This window comes from Psittacula echo (assembly GCF_963264785.1).
Source record: "Psittacula echo genome assembly, chromosome: Z".
NCBI classification, from domain to species: domain Eukaryota; kingdom Metazoa; phylum Chordata; class Aves; order Psittaciformes; family Psittacidae; genus Psittacula; species Psittacula echo.
This window is the reverse complement of record NC_137742.1, coordinates 4,613,616-4,629,959: the sequence shown is the minus strand read 5'-3', so window position 1 is coordinate 4,629,959 and position 16,344 is coordinate 4,613,616. Positions and strand designations below refer to the sequence as shown.

At 39.5% G+C, this 16,344-nt stretch overlaps 1 protein-coding gene across 8 annotated transcripts in view; it reads right to left on the bottom strand.

Moving 5' to 3' along the window:
* EPG5 (ectopic P-granules 5 autophagy tethering factor) overlaps positions 1–16,344 on the bottom strand; it is a 77,688-nt gene that overhangs the window by 23,007 nt on the left and 38,337 nt on the right. For all 8 annotated transcript variants that reach the window (XR_013958665.1, XM_080636673.1, XM_080636675.1 and 5 more), the window contains 14 exons: positions 15,947–16,174; positions 13,980–14,103; positions 12,939–13,080; positions 11,020–11,191; positions 9,869–10,031; positions 9,013–9,155; positions 7,296–7,452; positions 6,130–6,324; positions 4,818–5,031; positions 3,643–3,803; positions 3,316–3,523; positions 1,705–1,780; positions 736–839; positions 91–266 (listed from right to left, as the gene is read on the bottom strand). Coding sequence is in view for 7 of the 8 variants with exons in the window: in XM_080636673.1 (XP_080492799.1) it covers positions 91–266; positions 736–839; positions 1,705–1,780; positions 3,316–3,523; positions 3,643–3,803; positions 4,818–5,031; positions 6,130–6,324; positions 7,296–7,452; positions 9,013–9,155; positions 9,869–10,031; positions 11,020–11,191; positions 12,939–13,080; positions 13,980–14,103; positions 15,947–16,174 (2,263 nt within the window). In the remaining variant the exon portion in view is untranslated. The remainder of the gene's footprint in view (positions 1–90; positions 267–735; positions 840–1,704; positions 1,781–3,315; positions 3,524–3,642; positions 3,804–4,817; positions 5,032–6,129; positions 6,325–7,295; positions 7,453–9,012; positions 9,156–9,868; positions 10,032–11,019; positions 11,192–12,938; positions 13,081–13,979; positions 14,104–15,946; positions 16,175–16,344) is intronic.

The window sequence follows — 16,344 nt, the reverse complement described above, 5'->3', positions numbered from 1 at the left end:
TACTTGCTAGAAGAACTGTCTTCAGCTCTCCAGTTGTCTTCAATGACAACACTGACTATGAACTTAATTCAACAGATACTGTATACTCACTTTAAAGAACTCTTCCATAAGCATATGGTCTGGATGCATTTCCTTCCATGGAAGCTTTCTGAACTCAGTATGGAAAGTATAGAGAATAAACTCTGGCATTCTGGGGGCTGTGCAGCATTCACAGTAATGCATTAGATGTAACCAAAGAGCCCCATGGTGGCTTGGCAACAACTTATCTAGATTCAAAGACAATAGCTCAATTAACAACAGAAAAAAAAAATCAGGGAAAGCTTGATTACAGAAGTCTAATTTTGAAGACAAAAAACCATAAATGGAAGTTACACTAAAATTTACAGAAAATAAAAAATGCACATTAAGTTTTTACATATTTTTTTTACTCCAAATCAACAATTAGGGAAGCTTATGATTTCATGCCCTTCCTCAGGAAGGACATTAAAAGTTGCAAGACAACAATTCAAAGTTCTAAAAAATTCCTCCCATGTAGAACTTCATTGCTTTTATGTTGTATTTGTGTTTTTAAAGGATGAAATAAAGAAATGCTCCTGGTACCACTACAGTGATCAGCCTGGCTAAAGGTTCGTAAGAGATAAAATCACCTCACATCCCACATCTAAATCAAAAGTCTTTTTTGGCCTGATAGGACAGAAAGTGCCACTACATTAAAACAGTGTAGACTTCGCCCACCTTTAAAGCTCTCGTGCAATAGCTTGATGCAATCTGTAAACAAACAGACCATGGTGGATACTACAGGAGTGTCACTCTCCAACCAAGGGTAACAAGGCTGGTTACTTAAAGAAGCAGAAGAAAAGCAAAATAAATTCAGTGCTGAGTTATCAGATCATAAACACTTAAGCAATTTAAATATTCAAATATTCTAAAGCACAGTAAATCAATATAGTACAGGCACCAGCAGTTCTCTCAAACTCAACTCTTTTGGACTGTCCTCTTCTTCCTTAGAAAAAGTACATACTGTAATGTCACACTGATGATCCATGATACCACTGCATAAGCCATGATACCTGTCTGACATCTGTAACTGAATTAAAGAGCAAAACACCAGAATTTCTGAATGACAGCACATACCACCTGCAGTCAGCCTTCTAAGTGCTGAAGACGCACTCACAACTCAAAAAGTTTTTGTTTTTGGAAGAAAGTAAAATTTAAATGTATAACATTACAAATAATTATCCATGTGAAGACACAGGTATACACAAGACAGTAGATTATCATAGGATTGATTTAGCCTGAAGTTTCTCTACATACCACTTTGGATTGTATATGTTTGGCTTTCTTTGTTTTGTTTTAAACTAGGGCATTATAGATATTATTGAAGCTAAAAAAAGGAATCTAAAAAATCAAGTTTCAGTGTTTTCAGAACTGATTGCAATCATATTTTTCTCATAAGCAAGCTCTGGTCAGGAAACAGAAATATTTCATAAATCTAAAATTATTATTCAATTTAAGCCTTGGAAAATTAGACTTAAATAATTAATTAGTTCTGTAATTACTTAGGATATGGCACAGGTAACAGCTACTTAAATAGAAAGTCACAATACAGTCATAAACTAAAAAAACCCCAGGCAACAATGATAACCATTCTAACAGGCCTAAAGTCCTTACTTCAGCAAAAATTCATTTAAATGCGATATATACCTTGCATCTTCCTTATCCAAGACCAGTATCCATGGTTTAAAGAGTCTGGCAATGACTGAATACAGGGACTGCAATGCTAGAAGAAAACAAAACAAAGAAGTTGCCTTCTTTATTTTTTTTCCTTCAAATTAGCAACAGTGAACATACTCCACATTTCCAAACTTGAATACAATGTCCTTCACTTACTGTAACATTTAATCAGTTCTTCCTGGTCAAATAAAAATGTAAAACATAGTAATATTTAAATACATATATGTAAATATATAAAATATTATTAATTACATTAGCAATGTTGTTTTAACAACAATCATAAGCATTTTACAGTGCTTAGATGTTTTAATACCACTTTAGCGCATCTGAGGTTGTGGAGGTAATGATGATTTAGACTTTAAACCTGTATATACTAAAATAAAAGGTATTTCAGTGATTTCCCTTAAATCAAAAGCACACCATGATGAAATTCATTAGTCACTCATTTCCAGATCTCTGCTCAGAGCAAAAGACTGGATTTTTGTTTGAAGGAAGTATGATCTCTTCATAGAATCATAGAATCGTAGAATAGTTAGGGTTGAAAAGGACCTTAAGATCATCTAGTTCCAACCCCCCCTGCCATGGGCAGGGACACCCCACACTAAACCATGCCACCCAAGGCCTCATCCAACCTGGCCTTGAACACCGCCAAGGATGGAGCATTCACAACCTCCCTGGGAAACCCATTCCAGTGTCTCACCACCCTCTCAGTAAAGAATTTCTTCCTTATAGCCAATCTAAACTTCTCCTGTTTAAGTTTGAACCCATTACCCCTTGTCCTCTCACTACAGTCCCTGATGAATAGTATTTTTATTCATAAAATAACTAAACAAGCTTCCTCCATATAAAGATAAAGCAGAAAGTCTCATATGGCCATGAAGTAGCATCAACATTCACTGTCTGTATTTTAATGTTTTCATCGTTGTACAAATGCAGAGCAAGAAAATTTTACTGTATATATTTAAATGGCCTTTAACAGAGAAAATCAGAGAAACTGAATGCCTGTTCTTAAGTGTCGTGGTTTAAGCCCAGGCCGTAAATCAGAACCACGAAGTCCACTTCCCCCCCCCCACCTTTCTTCCCTCCGCTTCTGGAAGGACGGGGAGGAGAATCAAAAGAATGCAGCTCCCACGGGTTGAGATAAGAACAGTTTAATAACTAAGGTATAACACAAATCACTACTGCTACCACTAATAGTAATAATGATAAAGGAAATAACAAGGAAGAGAATACAACCGCTCACCAACCGGTACCTCACCCCCACCCTGCCATGATCCAGCCCTTCCGGGGACTCTCAGTTCTACCTCCTGGGCATGACGTGCTGTGGTATGGAATACCTCTTTGGCTAGTTTGGGTCAGGTGTCCTGTCCCTGCTTCCTCCCGGCTTCTCCTCCTCCCTGGCAGAGCAGGAGACTCACAAAGTCCTTGGTCAGGGTAAACATTCTGACCCACAACTGAAAACATCAGCTTTATCAGTATTGTTCCCAGGTCGAAAGTCAAAACACAGCACTGCACCAGTAGAAAAAATGACTGCTACTGCTAAACCAGGACATTAAGTAATTTGCTTTTAAGACACGTTACCTGCTAGAATTCTGTTACTGCCAACAGGCTCTTGCGCTAAATTGGCAACTTCCATGTCAGTAAGTCGTTTAATAAGATACTCCAGAAATTTATTCAGTTCAGGCACATAAGGACTCCACTTTGAAAACAGGCCGAAAGTCCTGAAGTCCGTCGAAGCCAGTCGGAGTTTGCAGAAAGATGTGGAAAGCCATTCTATTGTCTCTCTAACCTGTGAAAAGAAGGCAACTATTCATCAGGTGCAGAAAGACTGCACAGCAGTGTTATTTGTCACTGGTGGGCATCTGTTACAGCCGAAAAACATAATAAAACAAGCAAAGAGGCACTCACCTGTTCTGCAGAGAGGAGAATTTTTGCTGCATCCTGCAATACAGGATTTTCAGTAGAGTCACTTTTCTTGAAGCTTGCCTGCTCAGGCACTGGTGAACCACATCCCAAAGCTTTAAGCGATGCTTTCCAACAGTCAGGGCTTAGAAGCTGCTCTGATGAGCCTTAGGAGAAAGAGAAGGAAATGCATTTGTGATAATCAGGAAAAGGGCGTTAGCCCCTTTCCCAATACAAGTTAGAAAAGGTTGAAATTAGACTTCCCTACCACATAAAAAAATAAATACAAATGGGTACAGCATGAGTTTGAAATTCCAAAGTTTAAAGGTGCGAAGTATCTCTATTTCACAAACATAAGAAATTTAACCTTCCCTTTTGGCATCTACATGGTCTCTTAAGAGAGTTCCCCAGGCACTTAAAATCATAGAATCATAGAATAGTTAGGGTTGGAAAGGACCTTAAGATCATCTAGTTCCAACCCCGCTATGGGCAGGGACACCTCACACTAAACCATGCCAACCATTTTCTCATCGACCAACACCCCCAAGTCCTTCTCCGCAGGGCTGCTCTGAATCTTTTCTTTGCCCAACCTGTGCTGAGTACATCCCTGGCTACAATCACATATTAAGAGACAGCTGCTGCATCAGCACATAGTTTGAAAGGAAGTACTTTTGTTCTTATTTTAGAGGCACATCAGATTATAAGTAGCATCAGTGTCAACCAGCATGTTTTCAGCAGATTTCAGTATCAGTCCCAGGTCCTCGTAATTCCAGTTCTCAGTTTGACATTGAAGAGTGCTCAAGAACAAGGATGCTGCATTACAGATTGTGGCATAACTATAATTAATAAGGGCTTCCATTAACAGAAACCTCTCCTCCCTCCTTATTCTGTAATATGGTGTCCTGGGTTCAGCAGTAGCAGTCATTTTTCCACGACATATGGGTTGAAAATCTGTTGTCATTGATGTGTGTACTTGGGCTGCAGAAGAGTGTTTCTTTCTAGTAGAGCTAAAAGATGTCTAATAAAAACATACCACATAGTACACAGGTAAAAGTGCATATAGAAACTTAGTTTCAGTCATTCCACATTTGCTGCTATTTAACTCTACTGCACACAGTTCATCTTTTTAAGCCAGAAGAGTTAGTACAAAAGGCTATGTACGCATTGACTCAGATACTCACTTTGCACAAACAATCTTAAGAAATCACTATAGTGATCAGGGAACTGATATTGAAGAAGGTTAGTCCAGTGTTTGCAGAAGATATTAAATGGCATCAAAATATCTTCATCGGGTTCAAGGCCACATGCATTCAGAGCCAAGTGAATAGACTCCAGAAGCTTGGTACGTTCAGACAGAGGTGGTTTACCAATGCTTAACCATTGCGTAAGGTCAAACTAGAACAGAGGACAGGATGCATTTGTAAGTAGAAGTTTTAACAGCCACAACACTTTTAGGAGAAGGGAGAACTATCAGGGAAAAAAGTATTCTGTAGTTTTTATATATTTAAGAAAAAAACAAATTAATCTGCACCTCATTAACCCCAACTCAAAACCAAGGTAACATTCTCCAAAGGTCATGATATAGCATGTTGCAGAAGTCCCAGAATTTATGAAACAAGCCTGGGCAGGAGTTTTCTGATTCATAAAGATGTGTATCAATTTCCATGCTTCAGTACCACTGCCAAGCAAACACTTGCAAGCATTAGACTGGGTTACTCTCCATAATTCATAAATTTTCAGGTGGAGGCACAAAGTTTTTGTAGCTTTTAGACCATCTGCTTAGATCTAGGTTAGTACAGACAATGCTGATCATTGCCACTAAGAACAGCTCAGAGCCGTGGCCAAAACAGACTGCCTGCTATTCACAGCTGCCAAACCCTGCGTCTCTGTGCGACTAATGAAGAAAACCAGCGACATCGAAACCTAACAGGAATTTCTCCAATGGCACTACAGGTAGGTAGTATCCTGCAGCCCTGAAAGAAGAGATGTGCAAATCACTTGCTTATGTTTTAAGACAGGCAGGAAGGATATGGGTGTCAAGAAGAGACGGAAGTTTCAGACACTGTTTCAAAGTGTTTCTAAGATAAAAATAAAAATAAAAAAAATATTTTGGCAAGATACCTGGGATTCAGTGGCTATCCTAATGAATGTCTCTGAAGAGATACCAGATAGAAGAAGCTATTGAGAGTCTGCTTTAATTTCAGGAGTAAGAGTGCACTGAAGATTATCTCCTAGGAAGCACATACTGATACTATCTGGGCTAGGAAAGAGTAGCTTTAGCTTCGTATTTGCTTTTACTTCCAGTCCCTCTTGAGCTTAAATAAAACATATACCATTCAGGGTGAGCAATATCAAATTATAGAACCTGTCACTGTTATTGTAAAGTACTGCATTTGCACCTCTTTGTTCCTTAGCCTAAAGTCACCATCTTTAGGGAAAGAACACCCACAAAAGCAACCCACAAAGCAGATGCAGTATACACGAGTACTTTACCTTTGTCAGCAGCATGAAGACAACATCACTGTTATCCTCACTCAGAAAGGCCACGACTTTTTCATATAAAGCCACAAATTCACTGGGAGAGGCAACAGGAGTGAAGTAAGGGGAAAGCAGAGTACAGAGCCTCCGGTTCTGCAGGATCGTCTGGAGGAGACGTTTACACTCTGACTTGGTCCCACTGATGAACACCTGATGAAATTGGGAATGGTGAGAAAAGTACTTTAGTATGAATCTATTGGAGCACACACCTCTTGGAATTGTTTGTAGAGGCAAGCACAGCTCTAGTCTTTTTTTAAAAAGAAAGATTTTCCCAAAAAACAACAGACTGTATGAGATCATCACCAACTAAACACTGCTGTTCCACAAGATATCATGTAAATAAACATGCTTCCCTAGCACACTGAAGAACAGCACTTGTGACCACACATGTTGTCTAAAATTACCTAGAAATACAATTTCGCTCATGGGATAGCTAAAGAAAATGAATCAAAGTTTCACCAGCCCTGCCTAACGTTAGGAAAAATTAAAGCAGAACTAGGGCTGTGAAGAGCTTTTCATCACTTCAGCTGCTAGAGGCATTTAAGAAGAACTGCTTGTGGGAAAAAACATGTATTTGAGAGATGAAAATAAATACTTGGACCCAAAGCAGAGGCTAATGCTTTTCTCAGAGCACCATGTGATGTGTTCCCCACAGATAACACTATCACCACCAACAAGAATTTATGTTCTCTACCAAACTTCTGGCTAACTCCCTACACCAAGAATACTGCAACTCTGTAGCGAGAGATGTCTAGATTGACAAGATACGCATCAGCTAGAAAGTTATTGGTAACAGCAAAATATACACCAAAACCACTCTTAAGCACTAGAGGTACCCAAACTTTAGCTACCTGCTCAAAAATCCAGCCTACCATAGCATTTAGCTAACACAGACAGCATTTATTAGCACTAAGCAGGCATCTCAGAGGAAGAGCTTTTATTTTGCTAATATGTAAGCTTAAACTCTCCTAAAGACTCTGTCTATTATACAAAAGGTTGAAAGCAAAACTGAATGGAAGCATAGAAGTTACTTGTCAGACTTCTGAATGTTTTAGACCCCCAATATCAGCAGGCAATTGGAATAAGCATTAGACATCCAAAAAACAGGAGAATAAACTCACTTGGCCTAGAATCTCAATGCAGGATGTAAAGAACTGCCTTGTGGGAGGACTGCGTTGAGTTTCATCACACACATATTCCACTAACGTAAAAAACAAACTAATTCCAACTTTCTTGATTGCAGACATAGGCTGCACCTTGTAGATATTTATTAAGGCCCTGAAAGGATTTAAAAAAAAAAAAAAAAAAAAGCACAGATTAAATTTAGATATGGCAAACAATCTGTAGAAATAAAGAAAGGTTTCTTGCCAGTGTATAGCGTTGAGATGGGTATTTCTGGCTTACACGATAATCAGGCACAGGTTCATAGAATCACAGCATGGTTGAGGTTGGGAGGGACCTCTAGAAGACATCTGGACCAACCCCTTGCTGAAGCAAGGCCACCTACAGCTAGTTGCCCAGAACTATGTCCAGATGGCTTTTGAGTATCGCCAAGGACAGATACTTCACGTATCTGGGCAGCCTGTGTTACCCCTCACAGTAAAAAAGTGTTTCCTGATGTTCAGAGGGAACCTCTTGTGTCTTAGTTTGTGCCCACTGCCTCTTATCCTGTCACTGGGCAACTCTGGAAAGAGCCTAGCTACATTTTCATTGCATCCACTCTTCAGGTATTTCTATATGTTGATGAGAACCCCCTGAGCCTTCTCGTATCAAGGCTGAACAGCCTCTGTTGAGCTCAATTAATTTGCTGCCTCCAAACCTCAGAAAGTCTTCATAACCAGTCAGAAAGTGATCATCAAAAGGTTTTTCACAGCATAGTTCCAAGACACTATTTCTCCCTTAAATTATGGGTTCTTCAGGTTTTTAGGCCACCTCTATTACATCTGTACTGCAAGAAAATTTACCTCACTTTACTTAAGCTCTGCAGAAGAATTAAAACAGAAACAATTTTTTATGTATTGCGAAATACATGTTCTTTGAGCTCAAAGCCCATCTTCACTGGCTCTGAATTAAGACATCTCAAGAAATGCAATTTCACAGATGTAAATGTGAAGAACTAGTTCATCCACAGAATTTTTCAGATTGATAAGCAAGAATGAATGTACACAAACAGCAACAAAATATTTTCACTTGTACTGTGGCTACACTCTGTGGGAAAACAACTGCTCTAAAAGAATCCCAGTCTATAAGCTGGAGAAGAGTGGTGTTGCAAAACTGGACCCCTGGGATGATATCTAAAAGGTCTTCAAGAGGAAGAGGGCTTTGAATTAACCCATTTGTTCACCACTCTCCCAAAAAAGTTGTATTACATAGCCCTCTTCCACTGCAGTTTTGTTTCACATATTGAAAAGCTACTTCAAATCACAACTCTCTGTTAAAGAACTGAACTGTAACAGGAAAAAAATACAGACTAAAAACATGCAGTTTAGCCCACAGCTGAGACAGCTGCAGTACAAATTTGCCACTTCCTAAAGTTTAACATATCATCCCTGTCATCATTCAGTGTGCTTCTGGGCTATTCTAATACACAGTACAATAAACAGAAGTAGAAAACAATACTGTGTGCCCTTCTGAGGCTGAATGACCTTCTAATAATAAGTGTTATTCTTTTAGGTGTCTGTATTACAAACACACAGGCCTCAGCATTCCAGCTCTACTGCTGACCCAAGCTGATAACCATTATGAAAAATACACAAACAGGTTTCACATTTTGAACTCTAACACACAGAAAAAGAAATACGAAACATCACTACCTAAACCAGTGTCTGAACAACCTACGTTATAAAATTTTCCACATGTACTGCTGCTTCCACGACACCCAGAGAAGGTGGCTTCTTGGATTCTGCCAGCAGTTGTCTCACTTCTTTACGCAAAGCGTGAAGCTGCTGGCTCACTGCTTCATTTTTATGTTTCCCTTCAAACTAAATGACAAAAAGACACATGTTCATTTCACAATACTTATGGGTTTTTTATAACTCTTTGATGTTGCACCTACTTGTGACAGTAAAAAGAACTCTGAATACAGATGCCTTTCCTCGCCCCCTTGCCCTGAGAGCTTTGATCAAGTACACATCCTTGGTCATGCTCCTGTTTAGTTATCACACACTAATGTAATTCATGGCTTTTTAATCCACAGGGACTGAAACATAAAGGGGACCAAGAAATTAATGTATCAAGCAACATGGGAGTATCTCTGTAAACATTTTCATGCCTCTATTCGTATCACGGAATCACAGACTGGTGTGGGTTAGAAGAGACCTAAAAGCTCACCCAGTTCCAATCCCCTGCCATGGGGCAGGGACATCTTCCACTAGATCAGGTTGCTCAAAGTCCCATTCAATCCAGCCTTGAACAGTTCCAGGGATGGGGCACCAGTGAGCATATTCCTACATTCACTCATTGGAAAACACTTCAGAATGGATGCTATGAGCAAAACAAACTTTATGCAACAACTTATCTTTCAGCTGCTGATCTGCATCTCCGTTCGAGCATCCCATACAAAGTATTTCAGGTAACTATTATGCATGTATGGCTTTATTTAGTCAACTGCAACCACTCTTGTAATCATTCAGCCAATTCATTTTAATTATCCATGTCCAACAGCCCCAAACCAGAAGTGAAGACATGTCTGTACCTGGATGGTTAAGAGAGCTGCTCCCTGACAGCCTTTATTTGAAGTTCCCCGGCACTCCAAATGAAGGGTAATCTGCTCTTCCCGATTGACATACAGCTTAGGTACTGTGTCCAATATTTCACTATTAAGAGCAACATGCTGAGATTCCCACAGAGCTGCAGTTCTGAAAAGCATTTATTAATAAAGTTACCAAAATCTTCACTGAAAACAGTAATGCTTAGAATTTATAAGACGTAAGACTTCAATTCAATGTGCTATACAAAGACTCATGACACTTTCCTAGAAAGTAAGATCATTAGATGAAATTGAGTTAAAAATTCAAAGCAATAGCACTTCAAAGCAAGAAAGAAACAGGTTTGTAAGAACAAAACTGCTCATGTCTGCATGAGTCCCTTTTAATTATTCTATATGGTAATCCGGAAAAAAATTAAATAGATCACCCTCTATAGGAAATTGGCATTTTCCACCAGACAAAAAAAGCTGGACTGTGGGATTATTAATCAACAACAACAACTAAAAAAAAAAAGACGACGAGAAAACAATCAATCAGACAAAAAAAGCACACCTACCTAGAAGTGGTGCTGGAATTGATAGGACACATTCTCTCTTAGGCTTAGCACATTTTATGTTGGTTTATAATATTGTTACTAAATTATATTGTTATTGGACAAGAATAACTATAGATTCATCAAATGTGATTCAAAGTAATTCAGATGGATTCTCCCAGAAAGAATACTTTGTGAGTGAGTGAAGAGTCTCCTTCACTCACTAAGCTAATAGGCCCAGAATTTCACTTCTGGGGACTCCAGTGCTTCATACTGCAGCTACTACATTACTGCAAATGGGTTAACTAATTGTCGACAAATTCAGGCTAAAGGGAGGCTTTATTTTAAGAAGTATGCCAAATGAGAGCAGGAACTGTGGAAGACAGATGTCAGCTGATGTAATCTCAGTCATTAGATAAGACTTGAGTAGTCTTATCTTTGATAAAGGAGTGGAATAACAACATGACAGCCAAGAAAAAAGGAAAAAAAGTGAAGCAGAAGTCAAGTAGCGACAGTCTTGTGCCAACAAAAGAGGCTGCTGTAAAGGGCACCTGAAGATACCACTAGGTATGCTAGTGAGGTGGAAGGGAAACAGCTGTATCTTACTTGGCATGTCGTTGCAAGATGTTAAGGTCCACGCGCATGAGCTGAATTGCTTCTTTCTGACTTACTAGACTGGCAGAGGAAATAACTGGCACAGGAGCTTTCATCGTCTGGAGCGGAAGATGGGGCTTGGGAGTATCAAACTTCTTCAAATTATTTATTATTCTCTCTTTAGCTAAAGAAGAAAGCAAGAGCAAGTTTTGTCAGCAAGAAAACTTCAGGAAAAACTGAACAAAAATATTCGTTTCGCATGGACCACTTTTAGCAGCGGACAAACACTGCTCAGGATTCCCCTCTTTAAAAAGAAAATAAAAAAAAAACAAACCCTTAGTTAATCTCTCTGTTTTGGTTGGCAAAGTTTATTTCACACAGCTAATTTTCAAGACCAGCTGCACCACACAGGCATTAGAATCTGTCCTGGGTTTAGCAGCAGCAGTAATTTTTCTCCTGCTTAGTAGCTGGTGCATTGCTGAGTTTTTGACTTTCAACCTGGGAACAACGCTGATAACACCAATGTTCTTAGTTGTTGCTCAGTGATGATTACTCCAATCAAGGACTTTGTCAGTCTCATGCTCTGCCAGGGAGGAGGAGAAGATGGGAGGAAGCAGAGACAAGACACATGACCCAAACTAATCAAAGGGGTATTCTATACCACAGCACATCATGCCCAGTATAGAAACTGGAGGGAGGTACCCGGAAGGGCTAGACTTCTGCTCACGTCAGGCTGGGTATCAGTCAGCGGGTGGTGAATGGTTGTATATTCTCTTCCCTTGTTATTTCTCTTATCATTATTATTATTGGTGGTAGCAGTAGTAGTTTTGTGTTATACCTTAGTTACTGGACTGTTCTCATTTCAGCCCATGGGAGTTACATCTGGGAGCTGGGGGAGGAAGAAAGTGGGGAAGTGAGTGAGAAGCTGCGTGGCTCTGAGTTAATGGCTGGTCTTAAACCACGACAGTTCTTTGCAGCGCCCAACATGAGGCCATGCTAATCTTCTCTGTATTTTTCCAATTTTAGTATAGGTGCTGCCAAAGAGAGCACATATACCAGCTGGACTTAAACCACAACAGGATCCAAGGACCCATTGCTCAACTTGTTTCCCCCAGTCACTCCTACCTTTCACCCTTTCAATTTTCCTCTCATAGCCCCATTTTTTCTCCTCATTCAACAGAGGTTCCCAGACCAAGTCTAAGCCAAATTCATCTTCCTTTCCTTACAATTTATCCTAACCTCTAGTCTTGTCAGCCCCAGTTCCTCCCCAAAGCATGGCCTCTCTCTAGGTCATCTCTCTCCTCCTTCTGATTCCCATTCGGTTCCCTTGCCCAAACAGTGTCAATTCACCTATGAAACTATTCCAGTTTCCTTCTGCTTCCTCCCTCCCTTTTTTTAATCAGCCACAGAAAAATATCCGATCTCACCATATCCTTAATATACCTACCATGACTATTACCTATTTCCTTTGTACTGGAACAATCATTTTACCATGCGAAATTCCAGTGAAAGACATTGAAAACAACAACAACAAAAATAACAAAATAAATCCCAGGCATTATCTTCACTTTCAGTTTCAATGCTTTCTGCCTTTGCTTGGAGCTGTTTCTGTCTAAACTTCAGGATTATTCAGCCTGTCTGGAGCATGCTCTGTGCAGAGGAATCTTTGGGGAGCTCACCCACGAAGGTCTAGACACAACATGACCTGCTGTTCTGTGATGTGGCAAACTTTCAGCCAAAAAACATCGATGTTAGCCTCCCACCTCAGCATCTTAGTGAGAACACTTCACACAAAATACTGCACTTATAGAAAACAAACTGTATTAACATCTTTATTCACAGACATCATTACGTTCCTAAAGAAACCAGGGCTTCAACACGCTCATAATTCTTTGTGGCCCAGTTTCATTAATATTAGTTTTATGTCATACCTGATAAAGGGTTGGTGAAATCTGTTCGCCCTGCAGAAACACAGGCTGTATGTGATTCCAGCTGAACCTGCAGCCAAAGGTTTAGAGCTTCCTGAAACTCATGGTGTATGAGTTCCACATTGACATACTCCATCCACAAATCCTACAGCAAAGAAGAATTAAATTATCACTTCCATTTTGGTGATTACCATACACTGTGCAGTATCCACTTCAGTAACTGGGGAACTAAAATAAGCACATAAAATTAGACCCTGCAGTTTAAAGTCATAATAAAAATTATTACTATGTGAATATATATCTACTGAAGAAAGATGATGCAGATTTTCTATCATGTATATGGATAACCTATTGGAAAGCATTCATGACACGAGAAGAAATCTGACAAGCACACTCAGTATAATTTCTAGCAAATAAGAGAAAAACGGTACAGATTATTAAAATTCTGTTCCTAAAAAAGGAACACAGAGGAGACCAAGATAGTCTAAACCATCATGGTATGATTAACTGTAACCAGGCTAAAGCAGACTGCACTTCCAGTGGTCACATACACTGGAGGAATAAAACACACAAATGAGGAAAAGCACTTCAATCTCTCTCACATGCATTTTATTATACTAACTCTTCAGTCTTACTGGACAGAATAATATACACTTCCCACTCGCTAACTTATGTTTGAACCTGATATGTTACACGCTATCAACATGAGCAGATTTCAGCTTCTGTCATTTAAAGTTCCAACTTCAATAATTCTCTAAAATTATCTTAGAACATAAAAAGAATTACAGAGCAGTACACAATAAGGACTGTATTCTCATTAAGATATACAAGAAATCTACTCATGAGTCCTCTCTCAAATAGAAAGGAAGGCAGGTTGGGATAGCACAGGACTTTAGGAAAAAAATCAGAGCTGTGAAGGTATTACACATGCTGTATGCATATTAAAGACTAGAGACACTAAAGTAGCTCACTACTTTAGAAGACCCCTTTTAAGAAGTGAAGTAAATTTTGGATTCCAGATTGCCAGTGTCTTTAGCCCTTTACCTGTTGATTCTGCATGACTTTAGCAAGTCTGTGTACATCATATTGCTTCGGTAAAGAAGGAATATATGTGTCTCCTTTCTGGAAACTCTCTTCTTCCAACCACAAAACAAAAACATTACAAAGCCTGAGAAGAAAAACGAAAAGGAAAAAAAAAAAAAATCAATGTGAACTTTAGTTGTATGCATAGCATGTATTACATAGCAGTCTCATTCTGGGGTTAAGGCAACAAATAATAGCACAAGGTGATAAGGCCCAAAATATCGATGTTTCAGATGCTTTGTGACTAGTTTACTAAGTGTCAGTTCAAAGACCAGCAGTGGAAAGAAGCTATTTAGAAAAATATGAAGGGCAATAACAATGAGTAACAGGACAAATTTCGAAAACAAAAAAGTTATTCAAATTAGCACATGACCCAGGACTGGAATAGCCTCTTATGTCAGGAAATCTCATCCACAACCCCATTTAAAGGCCAAAGGAAACAACAGAACATTTGAGCAAGTCTGGCTTCTCACCCCATGACTTCTCTAGAGTGCCCACTCCAGAAGGTCACACATCTTTTAATTTCTTTGTAGACTCAAATTCATGGCTAGTTTATTCTCATTTCCTCCACTGGTAACACTGTACTTTAACATAAATATACCTTGTTCTTCAATTGGCATCATTCTACTGAGTGGTACCCTTTTTATAATCATACCATGCAAGCTTTCCTGACAAGGAAAAACTAGAATGCATTAGGTCTTCACACTGTGGTATTAAGTCTCACTAGAAAACTCCTGTTTTCTGTATCAGTGTCATTGCTGGAAAAATTGAAGTAGTCTAGTTCCAATAGTTCAGCCCTTATGAACTCTACCAATATCTTCCCTCCTGTCCATGTGGTCACTAAACTTCCTGAGCAGATTTACTTGGCTTCAGAGCAGTCTGCTTTTATGTTGGAGGAAGGAACTCCTTCGAAACAAAAGACTGAAAATATTGCTCAAGTTACACTGAGTATTTCTAGATTATTTTTCACAAATGCCCAAGGAGGATTTATGATCTCTCTTGTTTGTACAGTACCTACTGATTACTGGGGGAAGCAGGACGTGGGGGCACTTAAAAGAAGCTCAGATTCCACATGCACAAACCCCCTGAACAAGAGACTCTTTCCAAATAATCCTTTCAACTAGTTTCTGAGAATATTCAGATGCTGTAGTGCTGTGAGTGTTTTTTAAGGCAGACTTCCCAGACCAAAAGCCTCTGTGTAATAGAAACACAGACTCCTGAACACCGTAGCTACAGTTCCAGCGTACAGTATATAACGTAACTCTTCGGAGTTATCTTCCCTTACAAAAGTGAGCATTGATCAGCTGAGTAACAGTGAGTGACCCTGTCCATATCCCTAGCCTACCCCAACACAACTGTTCTCTTGTGCAAAGGTTTTGGTTAAGCAGATGTATCACTTTCCAGCTGACACAGAACACACTTGTCACAGCTCAATTTTAGCATGCTAACTGGGTGAACTACATTAACTGAATCACACATTGAAGTCCCCGGTAAATTCCCTGAAGAAGTAATCTCACTCAGACATAAATTTATGCCCTGGTCTGTGACAAACAGACATACACACAAAGTAGCATTTTATATGTATAGCTAGTGACAGACGTATTGTTAGCAGATGTATCTAAACAAGTATTTTACCAGCATGAGCATACCATTAATCAAAAAGCAAAGCTCTCCCCTAAGGGAAGCAACAACTCTATCAACAATGTTCTATTTTCAGTAGCTAATCAGCTCCCCTCTCAAAACAAAACAAGTAGCATCAACAAATGAACAGATATGACTACAACTATGCATATAACAAGTGCCTTCAGTACATCTAGGTCAGCCAAGGGTCACATCCCTTCAAGTCTCCCACTGTTAAGACTGTGCTGTAGCAGTTGCTCAGGTGGTTGTACTGAATATGAATGAACTGAGCAGGAGTTTTTTCGTACCTGACAAGTTCCTTATGCAGTTCTGGTGAAGTCAGATAATCCGGTGAGGAGCTTGCCTTCTCTGGTGATCTGTCACTGCCCTCTGCAGGACTCTCCACTTTTAGTGCTTTACTGGCAGCATGGTGGAAGTCTGCTACCTCTATTAAGCGCTGCTTCATCTCACTGAGTAAGTTAACGTGAGCTGCACTTTGGAAGAAACGTCTTCCAATACAGCCATCTACAGGTAATCTAAAAATGAACAGAAAAGCACAACACAGTCCTGTTTCAAGTGTCAAATCAGCATCTCTGCAAATAAACTGACTCTAGAGAAGTTGCTGGCACCCACTGCTCTCAGATGCAGTCTTAAGCGTAAGGCACTTCCTCTGACTTGCAGTGCAAACTTACTAGTTCTTGCTAAT